General features: G+C 44.3%; 1 protein-coding gene across 1 annotated transcript in view; it reads left to right on the top strand.

The window, feature by feature from the left end:
• Positions 1 to 16123, top strand: part of TEDC1 (tubulin epsilon and delta complex 1) — a 186968-nt gene that overhangs the window by 54547 nt on the left and 116298 nt on the right. Inside the window, exon 5 of the mRNA XM_030573362.1 lies at positions 2469 to 2567. Coding sequence (XP_030429222.1) covers positions 2469 to 2567 — 99 coding nt within the window. The remainder of the gene's footprint in view (positions 1 to 2468; positions 2568 to 16123) is intronic.

Raw genomic sequence — 16123 nt, 5'->3', positions numbered from 1 at the left:
TATAAGGATACATCCAATCTAGATTTAAAGACTTCAAGTGATGTAGAATCCACCATATCCGTAGGTAAATATTCCAATAGTTAATTACCCTCAACATTTTAAAAAATAGTGCCTTCTTTTTAGTCTGAATTTTTCTGGGTTCAGCTTCCAGCCACTGGATCTTGTTCTGCCTTTGTCTGTTAGATTAAAAACCCCTCTATTTTCTCTCTGTGTAGGTTCTTGTTGATAAAGATTAAGTTCCCTCTTCCACTTCTCTTGGATAAATGAAATAGATTGAGCTTCTTTACTCTATCACTGTAAGGCAGATTTTTCTAGACCTTCAATTGTTCCTAAACCTGATGAAAGGAAATACTTTTTCACATATGCTGCACAATTAGCCTGTGGAAATTCTTACCACAAATTATTGAGGTCAGAAGCTTAGCAGGATTCAAGAAAGGTTTGGACATTTATACAGATTAGACCACAAGACTATTTAGTTATAATAGTAAATATTTAAAAGAAGTGTACTGAAAGGGTTATATAAACCTTCATGCTTCAGAGCATAAACCAGCTTCAACCAAAGGAACTTTCCCTTGTGGACAAGTTATCACATAACTGTATTTGCAGAATTTCTTGTATCTTCTGCTGAAAGATGTGATGCTAGCTACTGTCAGAGGATGCAGGGCTGGGTGGACCTGGCCTCATTTAGTCTGGCAATTCCTGTGGCAGCACATGTTCCCCACATGCTTTCAGCAGAGAGCTTGGAACCGTCTGAAACGCAGCGCTCATTGGTGCAAGGTTATATGAAGAGCTACTTTCTTGCCACTCCAGCCCATTTTTTTCACTAGCAGCTTAAAAATCACTGCGTCCCCCAACATTAATTTATTTTTCTTGCAATTGTTTCCCTCTTTCAGCCTGATTTTGGGCTTTAGTAGTATGGAGTTATAGTGTGTTAAAAAAGGAGGCTTTTGGTAGTGTATTTTATATGTAATGCCTGGCATTGTGCCATCTTATGGGATTCAACTTGTTCTGTGGCCTTGTGTGGTATTGGTCTGTTACCTCCCCAAGAAGGTGTTAGCCCAGAAAGCAGAGTTTAAATACGAGGTCTGCTATGGCAGCAAAATGTCTGTTTTGGGCAAATGTGTGCCCTGTTGCTGATGCCTCTTGGAGGGGCTCTTCTAAATCCTGTTTAATCTATGTGCCCTTCCGCCCAGGAAAACTGTCCTTAGGCTTTCATGATGAAGGAATTGCTTTGACCCTTTACAGTGGTACCAATAGTAGGTCCATTTCAATCAAGTACTCTGGCTTGGTTGAAGACCTTGATGTCCTTCATGTCACTGTGTCCTAAGATCTCTTTGACGTGAGTTTTGACTGATGAGAGGTCAGATCTGAATCCTAGGTTCCAGAAAGCCTAAGGATTTGGCGCCATAATACATCAGGATGGAGGAGAGTCCAGAACTGAATAAAGGGAAGGAAGCAGCAGCGACATGATTTAGAGTGAGAGAAATGCATTTGGAGCTGTTTCTTTTTAAAAAAAACTTCTGCACAGACCTGTGTGTTGTGCCAGAGGATTGCCACCAGAAGTGAGTTTTGAAAAAGGAATACCAGAATCATGTTAAGTTTCAAGGAGACAGGATAATTAATCATCGATATAAAATATTTGTCAATCGCTAAGTGCATGATAATAGTAATATTAGAAAAAGGGAAGAAAAGCAACTAACATTCTTATGTCATGTGGACAGAAATATTAATGAAATGTGAAAGATTGTATGACAAATGTGCACTAGTATCTTGTCTGACAGCTGCAGTTATTACAATAACAAAGGGATCAGCATTGAATAGAAGGAATTGCTTTTTATTGTTCCCCTGACTCACTTGGGAAGATTCTTCCTCATGTAATTGATGATGATATCATCCAAACATCTGGGGCAAGTTTCTGGCAGCATCAGTAAAGAGCTAGTTATGATTTACAGCAAAGATTTAATACACCTAATGGCATTTTCTGCATTAAGGGAAGAGATTAGAAGCTATACATTATGTATAGCTCTAACAGGTATGTGTGTAAATGTGTTAATAACTTTTTAATGCTTTACAACTATTTTAGGTGAATTCTGTTATGAGGTAAAAGTATTAAACCTTGAAACACCTTGGGAAGTGAAGCCCTCTCACTTTAAACCAGGCAGCAGCAGTGGAAACTTCCTCATGCCACCCAGTTAACGCTGCTGACATAGTGAGACCATTTTATGAGTAAGAAGGTTGTTCATTCCCCAGGGTCATTCAGCCTTGGTTTCTAGGACGCTGTCACAAACAGGGCCGATTCAGCAAATGGCAGTTGTGTGTGCACTTGTCTGTTGGGAATTGCATCATGACCACCAATTCACTTCATACAAGCCGCCAAGGAGCCTTCAGATAGTACCAATTTTCAGTCATTAACGACCTGGTCTGTTTATATTTATTTGTATCTGTTTATCTAATTTTGTCTGTTTCAGATTCATTCTTACACTAGTGGCTGTCATATGGACCAGACCATCGGTCATTTCTCCGTCACAGAAACCGATCTCATTAGGCAACCAGATAGCTACAAACAGGTAATGCTGTGGTATTCGATTAAGTTTTGTACTCTGATGCTCAACAGCCCTTATACACATACTGGTCTACATTCCACAGAAAAAGAGGCTGTTTCTAACATATTTTCATCGTTAACTGCCATGCTGGATTGCCCATTTTTAGATACTGAGCTTCCAGCATCAGACAGCTCTGGGAATCCCTCTTGTTCTAAGTTATAGGCATTCTGAGATAGTGGAAATTAAGCATGGAAGTCTTTCCCCACGCAACTGATCAGCTGCCTGTACCTGAACAAATGAAAACAAGGCAGGACAAAAATTATAATGAAAATCTCCAGATCACTTTATTAAAAAATATGAGAGTGGGTGACTACAGGCGTTTTCTATCCATGACTTCTGTGTTTCTAGGACATTTGTGGGCCCGGGGGAGTCCCGTCTATAATAAATGCGGGCTTTGGTTTTGTTACTCATTGCTGTAACTGGTTCAGAACGACAGTAAGTATGTTCTAAAGATAATCTGATATGAAGCTTTTAACACCTTGAATGTCCGTTTCATTATCCTATCACAAACTTGCATATGTAGGAAGTCCTGGTGAAGGCTGATGCTCTGTACTTTCAAGGTACCTAAAATTTGTCCAGTCTCTGCAAAGTCTGTGTAATTCTCTGTCTCTCTCCTTCCTCTTCAAAACAAAGGTTTCAGTGTAACTGCAAAAAGCCAGCTTCCTAGTACTTTTGAGCAGCTCTTCAGTAACAAACTAGTGTGTAGTTGCCAGGGCAGAACCGTTTCAAATATCAAGTTTCCAACTGGCTGTTATAAGCAGTGTGCAGAATAATGCTCTCTGAAAATGAACAGAAATACCTTTTGTCACACTGTCTGGAGTGGCTCACGACCATGAGTGCCTACCTCGGGACAGACTGTCCAAAGAAAGGCAGACATCCCAAACTGGTGACATGTTCTATAATTTGATTTCACCAAGCCAGTATCAAACGTGAACTCCTGGGTCACTGTAACAGTTTTACCATGGAATCATAGTCAGTTCCCTTTCACAATCCAGTCTGTCTTGCCACCCAGGCAAGCTGGACTATGTGATAAATGGTCACTTACACCAACAAACACAAATATTTGAGGCTACACCGAGTCCTAAGAGACCAGTCACTCACTCAGGTCGATTTACATCTTAGATCTCACACCAAAGACAATGCTTGTAGCCAATTCTGTTGTAAACTAACTAAAGGCTTATTATCTAGGAAAAAAAATGAGGAGTTAGAGGTTAAAGCAAGTAAAATATATGTACATGTGAGTAACAGTTTATAATTGCAAATGGTGGCAGAGATGTAGTAATCTGCTAGTTTCCCAAAAGTGTTTCAGGGCTACCCAGAATAATTCTCTTGAGATCCATCTTCTTGTTTAGTTATTCTCCCCTGTTAGAATCCAAACAGTCCAGAGATGATGAACTTTTCTTTGTGTCAACAAATTGACAGTTTGGCTACCCATATGGGCTCTTTCTTCGATGACAGAGAGAGTGGAATGCATGTAGAGTCTTTGATCTCTGATCATCACATATAATGACCACTTGCTTTGAAATGTGCAAGATTTGGGATTTTCCTGTTCAAGTTTTCATTTACATTACACAAGGCTTCTTTCTCTTCCTAAGAGAAACTAAATAACTTACAGGGGTATATACAATCTAGATGTTTTCTGTTAGATTCTAACAGGATACAGATAAATGAAAACAATGCATGCAACATCCTATGAACTTTAAACAATCACTTTGATCAGTACTAATACACAAGTGAATTGGTATAGGCATGAGCGGGAACCTGGTCAGTCAGCATCAAGCCTTTGATTTGCAATATTATTGTTTTTTTTTTTTAAAGATTATTACTTGAGTTCTTTGTCCTTAAAGCATCTGAGTTTCAAATATCAGTGCAGACAGCAAGCAGCACAAGTTAGCCTGTGCATTGCCAAATAGTTTTGGTATGAATTTTGTGAAATTCGTTTTTTTTCCCTTAGTAATGTGACATTTTTATTAATGTCACTTTAAATAACTAGCTTTATGGATCACTAAAAAGAGGCAGCATATCAATTTGTTGTATTGTAATGTACCCTGTTGGCAGATGGTATTATAAATAAATTCCTGTTTTGGGTATCATTGAACGGACAATGTAGAGTGGATCAAAGTGTCAGAAATTAGCTACTATAGAAAGACCATTGGCCTGGTTTTTACTGATGCCAATATTTCATTTTCATCGGAGATTTCCTGTGAGAGAACTTGTTCTGACCGATAATAAAACAAGAGATTTCGTTCTGAGAGACAAAATGTGATAGAATACAGATAGCTATGATGTTAAAAAGTGGAAAAGTCATGTAACCCCTTCATGTTCACTTGTTTAAAATTACTATCTCTTGGGTTTTTAACTATAAAAGTCTTTTTGTCATAGTTTTATACACGGACTTTACCAACCATTATTCTTATGTCGTCTTGAATTTCTGTGCCGGCTTCATAGGAGGAGAATTTTCCATTTGTAATAGAATCTTTGCCACTTTCTCACTAGCCAGGGATTAAGCCATATTCCAATTTGGTTAATTGTGTTCTGTTTACACAAATGTCTCCTGCAATTTAAACTGCATGTGATATTGTTTTTCACTTCCCATGTCAGTGGTTGGGTAGAGTTTGTATGATCTGTTAGATTATGTGTTCAGTCCTGAGATGACAGTATTTGGTGAAGTTATTCCTGTGTTTTTGGGATTGGCAAGTACTTTATAATTGTCAAATGCTTGGATTTTAGGGGATGACAGTGTGTCCTCACCATTTACCAGGGGATTTACACACCGAATTCCTGTTGGCAGCTGGAAGAGAGTGTATATACCTTCTGCATCAAGAGGCTACTTTGACTTTCTCTGGCATGTAAATTATTGGGTTGGTTGATTGTGGATATGCCTTGGCAGTCATTGCTGAGAGCAGCATATGGGGTCAAGAGTATCTCTGTATGCCTTCCCTTGCTGTGTGGTGCATAAGCAGAGACTCCAGCACTCATAAAGGGTGAGGGCACTGCGAGCTGATTGCTGTTGCCAGACCGTGGTGACAGGTGCCAAGCATTTCACCAAAGAAATGTCAGAGCTTTGCTTAGTCATGAAGACAGCCTGTGCCTTCCTTTGCCTGTGTGTCATCTGTTAAGCTCAGAAGCTGATTGGATCAGGGAGTTTATCTTGTTGTCTGTAAAGCTCCTGGCATACTTCTGGCACAATCTACGGCTCTAAGCGATAAATAGCAATAAGAGTCTTGGGTGTGTTTTTAGGTTTTTGGACTAGTGGTTGCTGTTCACTGTCTTGTGACGTCCCAGGTTTGATTCAGAGTTCTGGCCTCTGGCACTGGGTGATGATAGTCTTGGAGTACTGTGGGTCTTCCAAGAACCACAGCCTATGTAGCATGAGGCAGAGAGGTGCCTCTCATTTTCTAGTAGCAGCATTGTCTCTGAAGGAGTGGTTGTGTTCATTTCCTGCCTATAAGGACACTGGCCGTGATGTGGGATAAACATGATAATCCTTCATACCTGGAAAGACAGTGTAAGCCCATTCTTATAACATGTCTAAAAGAAATTTGCCTTAGTTCTACATTACATTGTCACTATCTCTGGTGGTTTACTTTGCGCTAATAAAAAATATGTTGTCCTTCAGACCTGTTCAATTAACATTCTCATCACAAGTGTGACCACACAGAGATCAATGAACCTTAAGAAAAGCAGCCCATTTACTGCCACCCACCCACCCACACCTTTTCTCTCTCGCTCGCTGTTTTATGTGTAGAACTCAATCTTGTTTTGTTCTGCTTTGAAAGAATAAAGGCTGCAAGCAGAACTGAGGTCACCGATAAAATGCTGGTGGCACTAGAGAGATCAGTGTAATTGTTAAAGTAATAAGTAAAGCAGTCACCTTTAAATGCCAGTAAATCAATCTACTGTGTGCAATATCAAATACAGCAAATAAATAATAGCAAGGAATTGCCAAATGAACCTTAACAGAAACTCATTAACACTTAGATATGAATAGCTTGTCATTTGGTTTCAGAATTTTGTTATGAAAATATTTGTACTCGGCACATGTTGACCAAAACATGTGTCTATTTTAAATGGATTTTCCTTAAAGCTTGGCTGCATGTGAAGTTAGTACAGAATAAGCTTGGGTGTGGATTTAAAGAGCAGTGGCTGTTTAACATTGACTCCTTGGGTGGATGCTCATTCTGCACTGAGGGCTTGTCTACACTGGCACGCTAAATCAGTGCCACTGAAGTCAATAGCAGCATGCTCTCCTGGTGACTTCAGTACTCCACCTCCCTGAGGTGCAGTGCAGTGTAGATACCAAGTTAGGTTGATATAAGCTACGTTGCTGGGAGAAGAGGGTGTAATTTTTCATACCCCTGAATGACACAACTTACATTGTCTAGAGCGGCAGTGTAGACCAGGCCTAAGAGTGCCATTGTGAGGTTTAGCTTAGTCCACTTTAAAGTCCAGTTTTGTGATGGGCTCTACAAGCCCCACACTAAACCAGGGCATGGCATAGAGCAATACTGGGCTAGGGAGGCTCTGCCCCTCAACAGGTGCAAGGCATGCTCTCACTGGAGGAACAGTTTCAAAGGACACTCATAGTGCAGGAAAGTGGAGAATGAGCTGTGTGTGACAACAGGAAGCAAGGCTAATGCTGAGAGCTGTGCCAGGAGTGGTAACAGCTTTGTGAAGACTGCTCTAACAGCAGAGATTGAATTTCCTCCCTTCTTTGGGAATTGAAAGCCCTAAGATAGATTGACTGAACAGGATGCTAAGGGGGTGTCTGCACAGCAATTAAATACCCGTGGCTGGTCAATGTCAGCTGAATTGGGTTTGAGAGGCTTGGGTTGCAGGACTGTATAACTGAGTAAGTGATTGACTTCGGACTGAAGCATGAGTTCTGGGACCCCACAAAAGGGGAGGGTCCCAGAGCCCAGGCTCCTGGCTGAGCCCGAATGTGTACACTGCAATTTTATAGTCCTGCAGCCCAAGCCCTGCAAGCCTGAGTCAGCTGACGTGGGCCAGCTGCAGATGTTTAATTGCAGTGTAGATATACCCCAAAAGACCGAGGAGAGTCTGCTAAATCAGCGACCATGCCCCAAACTGAGGAGTTCCATACTGATAGGAAGTGACTCAGAGGAAACATAATTTTGGGGTAGTTCAGTAACTGGGCTGGACACTTTGAGAAATTCGTAAGGCTCTGGGTTAGGACTTGGTAGAGTAGTGGGCTCAGGTCCCCCTATCTTGTCCCACCTCTCCCGCTCCCAACTCCTTTGCAGTGACTGAACTCTGGGGAAGCAATGAGGGCATGAGGGGGTGATTGAGGCTGCAACTGCGGCCCCCCTCTGGGATGACTAGACCAGCGGAAACCATAAGAATCATAGAAGATTAAGGTTGGAAGAGACCTCAGGAGATCCTCTAGTCCAACCCTCTGCTCAAAGCAGGACCAACCCCAACTAAATCATCCCAGCCAGGGCTTTGTCAAACCAGGCCTTAAAAACCTCTAAGGATGGAGATTCCACCACCTCCCTACGTAACCCATTCCAGTGCTTCACCACCCTCCTTGTGAAATAGTTTTTCCTAATATCCAACCTAGACTTGCCCCACTGCAACTTGAGACCATTGCTTCTTGTTCTATCATCTACCACCCCTGAGAACAGCCTAGCTCCATCATCCTTGGAACCCCTCTTCAGGTAGTTGAAGGCTGCTATCAAATCCCCCCCTCACTCTTCTCTTCTGCAGACTAGATAAGCCCAGTAGTTCCCTCAGCCTCTCCTCGTAAGTCATGTGCCCCAACCATCTATTCATTTCATTGCCTTTGGCTGAGCTCTCTCCAATTATCCACATCCTTTCTGTAGTGGGGGCCCCAAAACTGGATGCAATATTCCAGATGTCGCCTCACCAGTGCCGACTAGAGGGGAATAATCACTTCCCTTGATCTGCTGGCAGTGTTCCTATTAATGCAGCCCAGTGTGCCATTAGCCTTCTTGGCAACAAGGGCACACTGTTGACTCATGTCCAGCTTCTCATCCACTGTAATCCCTAGGTCCTTTTCTGCAGAACTGCCACTTAGCCGGTCGGTCCTCAGCCTGTAACAGTGCATGGGATTCTTCTGTCCTAAGTGCAGGAGTGCACTTGTCCTTGTTGAACCTCATCAGATTTCTTTTGGCCCAATCCTCCAATTTGTCTAGGTCATGCTAGACTTATCCCTACTCTCCAGCGTATCTACCTCTCCCGCCAGCTTAGTGTCATCTGCGAACTTGCTGAGGGTGCGATCCATCCCATCATCCAGATCATTAATGAAGATGTTGAACAAAACCAGCCCCAGGACCAACCCCTGGGGCATTCCGCTTAATACCAGCTGCTAACTAGACATGGAACCGTTGATCACAATGATCTAGCCAGCTTTCTATCCATTTTATAGTCCATTAATCCAATCCATACTTTTTTAACTTGCTGGCAAGAATATTGTGGGAGACTGTGTCAAAAACTTTGCTAACGTTAAGATATATTACATCCACTGCTTTCCCCATATCCACAGAGCCGGTTATCTCATCCTCGATGGCGATCAGGCATGACTTGCCCTTGGTGAATCCATGTTGACTGTTCCTGATCACCTTCCTCTCCTCCAAGTGCTTCAAAATGGATTCCTTGAGGAGTTGCTCCATGATTTTTCCAGGGACTGAGGTGATGCTGACCAGTTTGTAGGTTCCTCAAATTCTCCTTCCCTTCTTCCCTACTAGGCCTACAAGTAGCTATTTCACTTCAGATCTGCATCTGACCTTATTCTGCATTAACTTCCTATGTAAACAAGTCCTTAATTTAAGAAACCTTTAATGTAAGGTTATGTTCATTTGATGGCAAATGAATGAACCTATCTGATTTCATGTAGGTTCTACACATAAACAAATTTATGCCCATGAACAATCCAATGTCATGGCATGAGTGCTCATATTTCTTTGTAGGAAGAACTCTAAGAAGTTGAGATTTTTTTTTAACTTGTGCAGTGGAGTACGTACAAATATCTAATCTCATAGGGTATGATTTTTTGGGAGGGCTCAGCTCCCCCAATTCTTGTTCAGTCAATCTGTACAGATCATTCATGTATTATAGTAAGCAGCACATGTGCATTGTGCATAGGGTCTACATCAGCTGGGTGGGTTTTTGTAATTTCTCATCAGAACTGGGAAGTTAAAAGGGATTGAATAATAAGCAAGTTTTAGGATAAGTCTGTTCTGATTCCTAGATCTCCTGACCACTTCTACTGAAAAAAGCAGGTGTCCCAGGTAGCTGTTACAGATTGGTTGTTTACAGTGTGGTTTTTTTTTTTTCCTTCTGTGAATGATTTGCCTGTGGATTGATTTCTTGCAATGGAGTAAAGAGCTTCTGTTTCAGCTGGGCACTATACCTTCAGATTGTTGTTGCTAGGAATGGTTTTGCTTTATGCGGTTTCCAGCAATGATAGATTGAACCCTTTCTAACGGTTGATCAGTGAGATATCTGAGGCATGTTTTCACGGTCATGTGTGCGTGCACAGGGCTGTCTGTAGGCTTGTTCACTTGTGTATATAATATGATGTGTATTTTTCAAAGCTCCTTAACTGTACACAGACAGGTTGAAAATTTGACTGAGCACATGCAAAGGCTCCATGCACACATTTTGTGTATAGATTTTGTGCACTTGCTACTATCATGTAAAGCAACCACCTCCTAGAAGCGATGCCAAGACAATGCAACTAAAGCAAGGCCACTAATCTAATTTGTCTTCGTTCTTACAGTGACACTCCTCATCATAGTATTGGACTATCTTCAGAAATAGATTCTAAGCCACTGGCTACCTGAAGGCTTGTCACAATTCACCCCACATTAGCCTGCTGCAGATTGTTTGTGTGGACCCTGCTGGTGCACATTAACAATCTGTCCTGTTTAGTTTGATTAGTCCTGATTCAAACTCAGGATCCACAGGAGCGGTTAGTCTATGGCAGGCTAATGAGGAATAGATTAACATTCCAGTTTGCCACAAATGAAATGTTTGTGTAGACAAGCCCTCAGATTCTAATGGAATAATTACAGTTTTACCCACATGCTATCTTGGTACTGGGTGAGTGTGACATTAATGAAATGTTCTCACTGGCCAAAAGACATTGTAAGCTGCAGCTAGGTATAAAAAAAGGAGTGATGAAGAAACTGACCAGAGTAAACCCTCTTGACACTTGCTGGTAGCCCAGACCTTGATCCCTTAAGTGATTTGCCTCAAGGATATGCTCTGGCCCACAGGTCTGCGTGTGACCTTCACCATAGGGCTGTGGGACACACAGACTTATCAAGGAACCATCAAGTTAATATGCGGCACTGGTCTTTCAATTTGATTAGATGCACTTGAACCAACAGACACATCTCTGAAGGTGAAGGGATGCCAATGGGAAATGTCATGCCCATTCTGTAATCCTAGCCAAGATATTTCAGTAGTCAAATTTAGTTCATGAGTTTTATGCTGTGTGTAAGATAGACCAAGAGACTTGTTTTTCCCTGAGTTACGATGATTCTGAGGCAAGTTCTCTGTTGCTGAAAGAAGATACTTATATAGTGCACTGTCACCACCCAGGTGGTGTCTGGAATACTTTGGCAGTCGTTGTATGAAGGACATACGTTGCTAGTTATCTTTTAGATGCAGGGCCAAATCTTTAGCTGGTGTAAAAAGGAGCTTTTTTTTCTTCAGTGGAGCTACACCAGTTAACACTAACTGAGGACCTGGCCCTCATTATTCTTCTATTTTTCTTTGAGTGCTTGCTGATATTGATTCCAATCAGGTATGGGAGCACTGCCTGCACAGTCGCCAGAAGGTTTTCCCCTAGCAACATCCATTGGGTGGGCAGTGGAGCTGCGCCTTCATGGAGCCACATACAGGGCCCTGCTGACCCACCGCCTCTCCAGTTCCTTCTTACCATCAGTGTCAGTTGTTGGTATGCTCCCTCTCTAGCTTGTCGAGTGATCCCATAGTAGCTTTTGTTTATTTTTTTCTTGTGAATAGTTTAGGTAGTGGTAGTGTAGATAGATATGTCTTAGTGGTTATAGGGGGTTCTCCCTGTTTTTCCTTTCCCTTCCCCTGGGGCTGGGACATGCCTCGGTCACATGGATTTAAACCATGTGGGGTCTGCCAAAAACTGATGCCCAGTGGCGACCCACACACAACTTGTCTAAAGTGCTTAGGTGAGTCCCACCAAACAGGTGTAAGATTTGCGGGAGTTTTCATCCCCGCACTAAAAAGGAAAGGGACCATAGATTAAAGCTCCTGTTGATGGAGGTAGCCCTGCGACTGCAATTGGAGTTGAGCCAAGGGATCCCGCAGTGGGCTCCCCCGTGTCAGTACACAGCACACCGCCTTCGATTAGGATTAGGGAGTCTGGACTCTTGGGCTACAGACCCTTTGTGATAAATGAGAGGGTGGGAAGCTCCCTTTTGTGGATACCCAGCCAGCCAGTTGGCTATGGAATCCCTCTTGGTGGTGGTTCTCTACTTGCTTTACCTGTAAAGGGTTAACAGGCTCACAGGTAAAAGGAAAGGAGTGGGCACCTGACCAAAAGAGTCAATGGGAGAGCTAGCACTTTTTAAAATTGGGAAGAAGCTTCCCTTTGTCTGTGTTGTTGTTGTTCTCTGGAAAAGAGGGGAACAGGGAGCAGTTATGCTGTGAGAAGCTGAAAGCCAGGTATAAAAAACCATCAAATCATACGTAAAGATTGCTTATCTGAAACCCCAAATATATAAGTAAATTAGGGAATATCTAGGAAGAGGCGATTAGGTTAATTTCTGTTTATTTCTTATTGGCTTGTGGACTCCTCTGTGCTAACCCCAGATGCTTTTGTTTTGCTTGTAACCTTTAAACTGAACCTCAAGAGAGCTATCTTGATGCTTAATTTTTGTAATTGTTCTTTTAAAGTCTAGCAAAAAGCCTAAGTTCCAAATGTATTTCCTTTTTTTGCGGGGGGGTGGGGAGAGGGATTCATAAAATTCGCCTTTTTTAAGAACAGGATTGGATTTTTGTGTCCCTAAGAGATTTGTGCGTATGTTGTTTAATTAGCTGGTGGCAATAGCTGATTTCCTTTGTTTCTTTCTCAGCTCTTCCATGTGTGTGTGAGTGTGAATGTGAAAGGGCTTGAGGGTACCCTACAGGAAGGAATTCCCAAATGAGCCTTCCTGGGTCTGAAGGTCTTTTTTTTGCATTTGAGTGGTGGCAGCATCTACCCATCCAAGGTCAGAGAGAAACTGTAGCCTTGGGAGTGTAATACCAGCCTGGAATGGCCAGTGTTAATTTTTAGAATCCTTGAGGGCCACCAGCTTCTGCACTTGAGGTGCCAGAGTGGGGAATCAGCCTTGACACTGTCGGCACCAGCACTCCCCGGCACTGAAGACAGCACCGCACACTGAGTCTCGGCACCGCTCTTGTCACCTGTGCCTCATAAGAGGCATAGGAAGACGGACAGGGGGTGCTCCCCCTCTCGAGCGCTGGAGCATGAGACAGCTACAGGAGTGTGACCTGTGCTAGTCCATTCCTCTCCAGTGGTGCAACAAATGGCACCATCGACTCTGGGTCCACAAGCGGGCCTGTCGAGTCTGGCGCCAGTGCTGGAGGGACAGGAGAATCCTTTGGACCTTCCCTCTAACCCAGAGACTTTCGAGGCGGCCCGGGACCGTATAGCCCTGATGGACCCACATTCGCTGAGAGACCATCGTCCCCGAAACCCCCAGCACCACACAGGTAAACCCTTGATGTCATGGCACCGCTCACCATTTCCCCCGGCCCCAGCACCTACTGGCACTGTGCTGGCTTGCTTGTTGCTGTCCAATTCCTCGGTGTCTCCAACGCTGATGCAGACTTATATGTATTGAGGAGGAGTGGGCGCAAAGGACAGGGGCACACCCAGAGGCTGAACATGACCCAGTACCATGGCTGCAGTATCAGATGCCACTACAAGCATGGACACAATGGCTCTTCTGGACCCCGTGGGCATACCACCTGTCCAAGGGGTCAGTCTCTGGCCGATCCTTCTTCATTGCGTCTGAGGGCCAAGCGAGGCCCCAGAGCAGGGTCCCTTCCTGTGCCATGGCAACCGTTGTCAGTGCTGGTGCTGTGCACAGCACCACAGTTCATGACACCGTGGATGGCACCTACTCGGCTGTGGCAGCCCGTGAATAATATGAGGAGCCGGACGGACAGGAGGGGACGCCACTGTCCTGGGCATTCTTGTCATCCTGGCCTGATGAGACAGTGGCGGGAACCTATTCAGGACCTCTTCCACAGGACAGCAGGGCCCATCTTGAGCTGCTAAGATGGGTGGCACAGAATCTGGGTATCCAGATGGAGGAGGTCACTGAGATTTCAGACCTAATACTGGTCATTCTGTCACCGGTGAGTCCCTCTAGGGTGGCTCTTCCTTTAATTAAGACCATCCAGGAAAACATGAAGACTCTCTGGCGAACTCCGGCTTCCCTGACCCCTACAGCGAAAGGGGTTGAGAGGAAGTATTTCATCCCCTCTAAGGAGTATGCATACCTCTTCACTCACCCCCCGCCAGATTCTTTGGCAGTGGCAGTGGTCAATGAGTGGGAGAGGCAGGGGAGCAAGAGCCCACCCCGCGAGCTAAGGGCTCAAAGAAACTGGACCTCTTTGGAAGGAAGATTTACTCCATCTGAGGGCTCCAACTTCGCATCGCTAACCAGCAGGCTATCCTTAGCTGATACAGTTTTAAGTCTTGGGACACGGTATCCAAGTTTACTGAGCTGGTTCCTCCAGATTTGAAATTGGAGTCCTCTGCCCTTGTAGATGAGGGTAAAGCTGTGACCAGGACATCGTTATAAGTGGTGCTGGATTCTACAGATGCAGCAACTTGTGCCATGTCATCAGGCAAAGTAATGCATTACTGTTCCTGGCTACAGGCCTTGGGTCTGCCTTTGGAGGTGCAGCAGACAGTAAAAGATCCCCCTTTTGAGGGGCCCATGTTATTCTTAGAGAAGATGAACTCCAAGCTGCATAGCTTGAAGAACTCCCATGCTACTCTGAGATTGTTGGGACTGCACACACTGCCCCCCCATCACAGGCATTTTAGGCCTCACCCTGCACCTCATCTGTACAAGGCCAGCCAAGACAGGACCACAATAGAAGACAGCCTAGAAAACAGAACTGCCATCGCCAACCCCAACCTTCAAACAACAAGGGATCCAGACAACTGCCGGGCCCTAGACAGACCTATTGAAAATGTGCCTGAGGATGACATGCAGGAGGTAGAAACTCATTTATTGGCAGGAACTGTGGAGGAGGTTCTGCAGGAGCTCAAGGGCGAGGGGTTTTACTCCCGGTATTTCCTAATCTCTTATAAGATGGGTAAGGAATGGTGTCCCTAGACTCTGTTTGTCAGAGGGTGGAGATGGATGGCAGGAGAGAGATCACTTGATCATTACCTATTAGGTTCACTCCCTCTGGGGCACCTGGCATTGGCCATTGTCAGTAGACAGGATACTGGGCTAGATAGACCTTTGGTCTGACCCAGTACGGCTGTTCTTATGTTCTAATACTGAAAGCAAAGCGGGGCCTCAGACCCATCCTGGACCTGTGCAACTGCAACAGGTTCATGAAGAAGCTAAAGTTTTGGATGGTCTCTCTGGCCACCATTATCTTTTCCCTGCATCCAGGAGATTGGTGTGCCACCTGCAATTTGAAGGACTCATATTTTCATATTGCCATAATCCCGTCCCACAGGCACTTCTTAAGGTTTGTAGTTGGGGGCACTCACTACCAATTCATGGTGCTCCTGTTCGGCCTGTCATTGGCACCTCAGGTATTCACCAAATGCATGTCAGTCATACAGAAAAGACAAGTTCAGATATTCCCTTACCTCGATGACTGGCTAGTGAAGGGCCAGTCCAGGACACAGGTGGATCAACAGATCGCTCTGGTAAGATCCACCTTCAACTCACTGGGCCGCCTCCTAAACACTCAAAAATCAAAGCTTACCCCTAGTCAGAGAATAGAGTTCATTGGGGCAGTGCTAGACTTAAGGCAGGCTAGAACATTTCTACCTCAGCACCACTTTCAGGTCATACACAACATCGTACAGGGCCTCAGACAGTTCCCTACAACCATGGCAAGGAATTGATTGAAACTCCTGGGACACATGGCATTATGCACGTACGTGATCCAACACATAAGACCTCTCCAGGTTTGGCTGGCATTTGTGTACCAACCGAGCAAACATAGCCTAGACTAGTTAGTCGTGGTTCCACCGAGGGTTCTCGAGTGTCTTCAGTGGTGGCTCGACCCTTGCATGGTGTGTATAGGGGTCACGTTCTCCAAACCACGCCTCTCGTTATGTCTGCTCACCAACACAATTGCGGTGGGGTAGGGGGCTCATCTCCGAGGCTGTGCCAGCCTTGGTACACCATGTTGATTGAACTCTTGGGGGAGACGCCGATCACCCTGCCGTTAGTTCCAGATCTCATCACTCAATGTCATGGACGGCTCCGGCACCCCAATCTCAAATC

This window comes from Gopherus evgoodei, chromosome 8, assembly GCF_007399415.2.
Source record: "Gopherus evgoodei ecotype Sinaloan lineage chromosome 8, rGopEvg1_v1.p, whole genome shotgun sequence".
In the NCBI taxonomy this organism is placed as follows: domain Eukaryota; kingdom Metazoa; phylum Chordata; order Testudines; family Testudinidae; genus Gopherus; species Gopherus evgoodei.
This window is presented reverse-complemented; position numbering and strand designations above follow the sequence as displayed.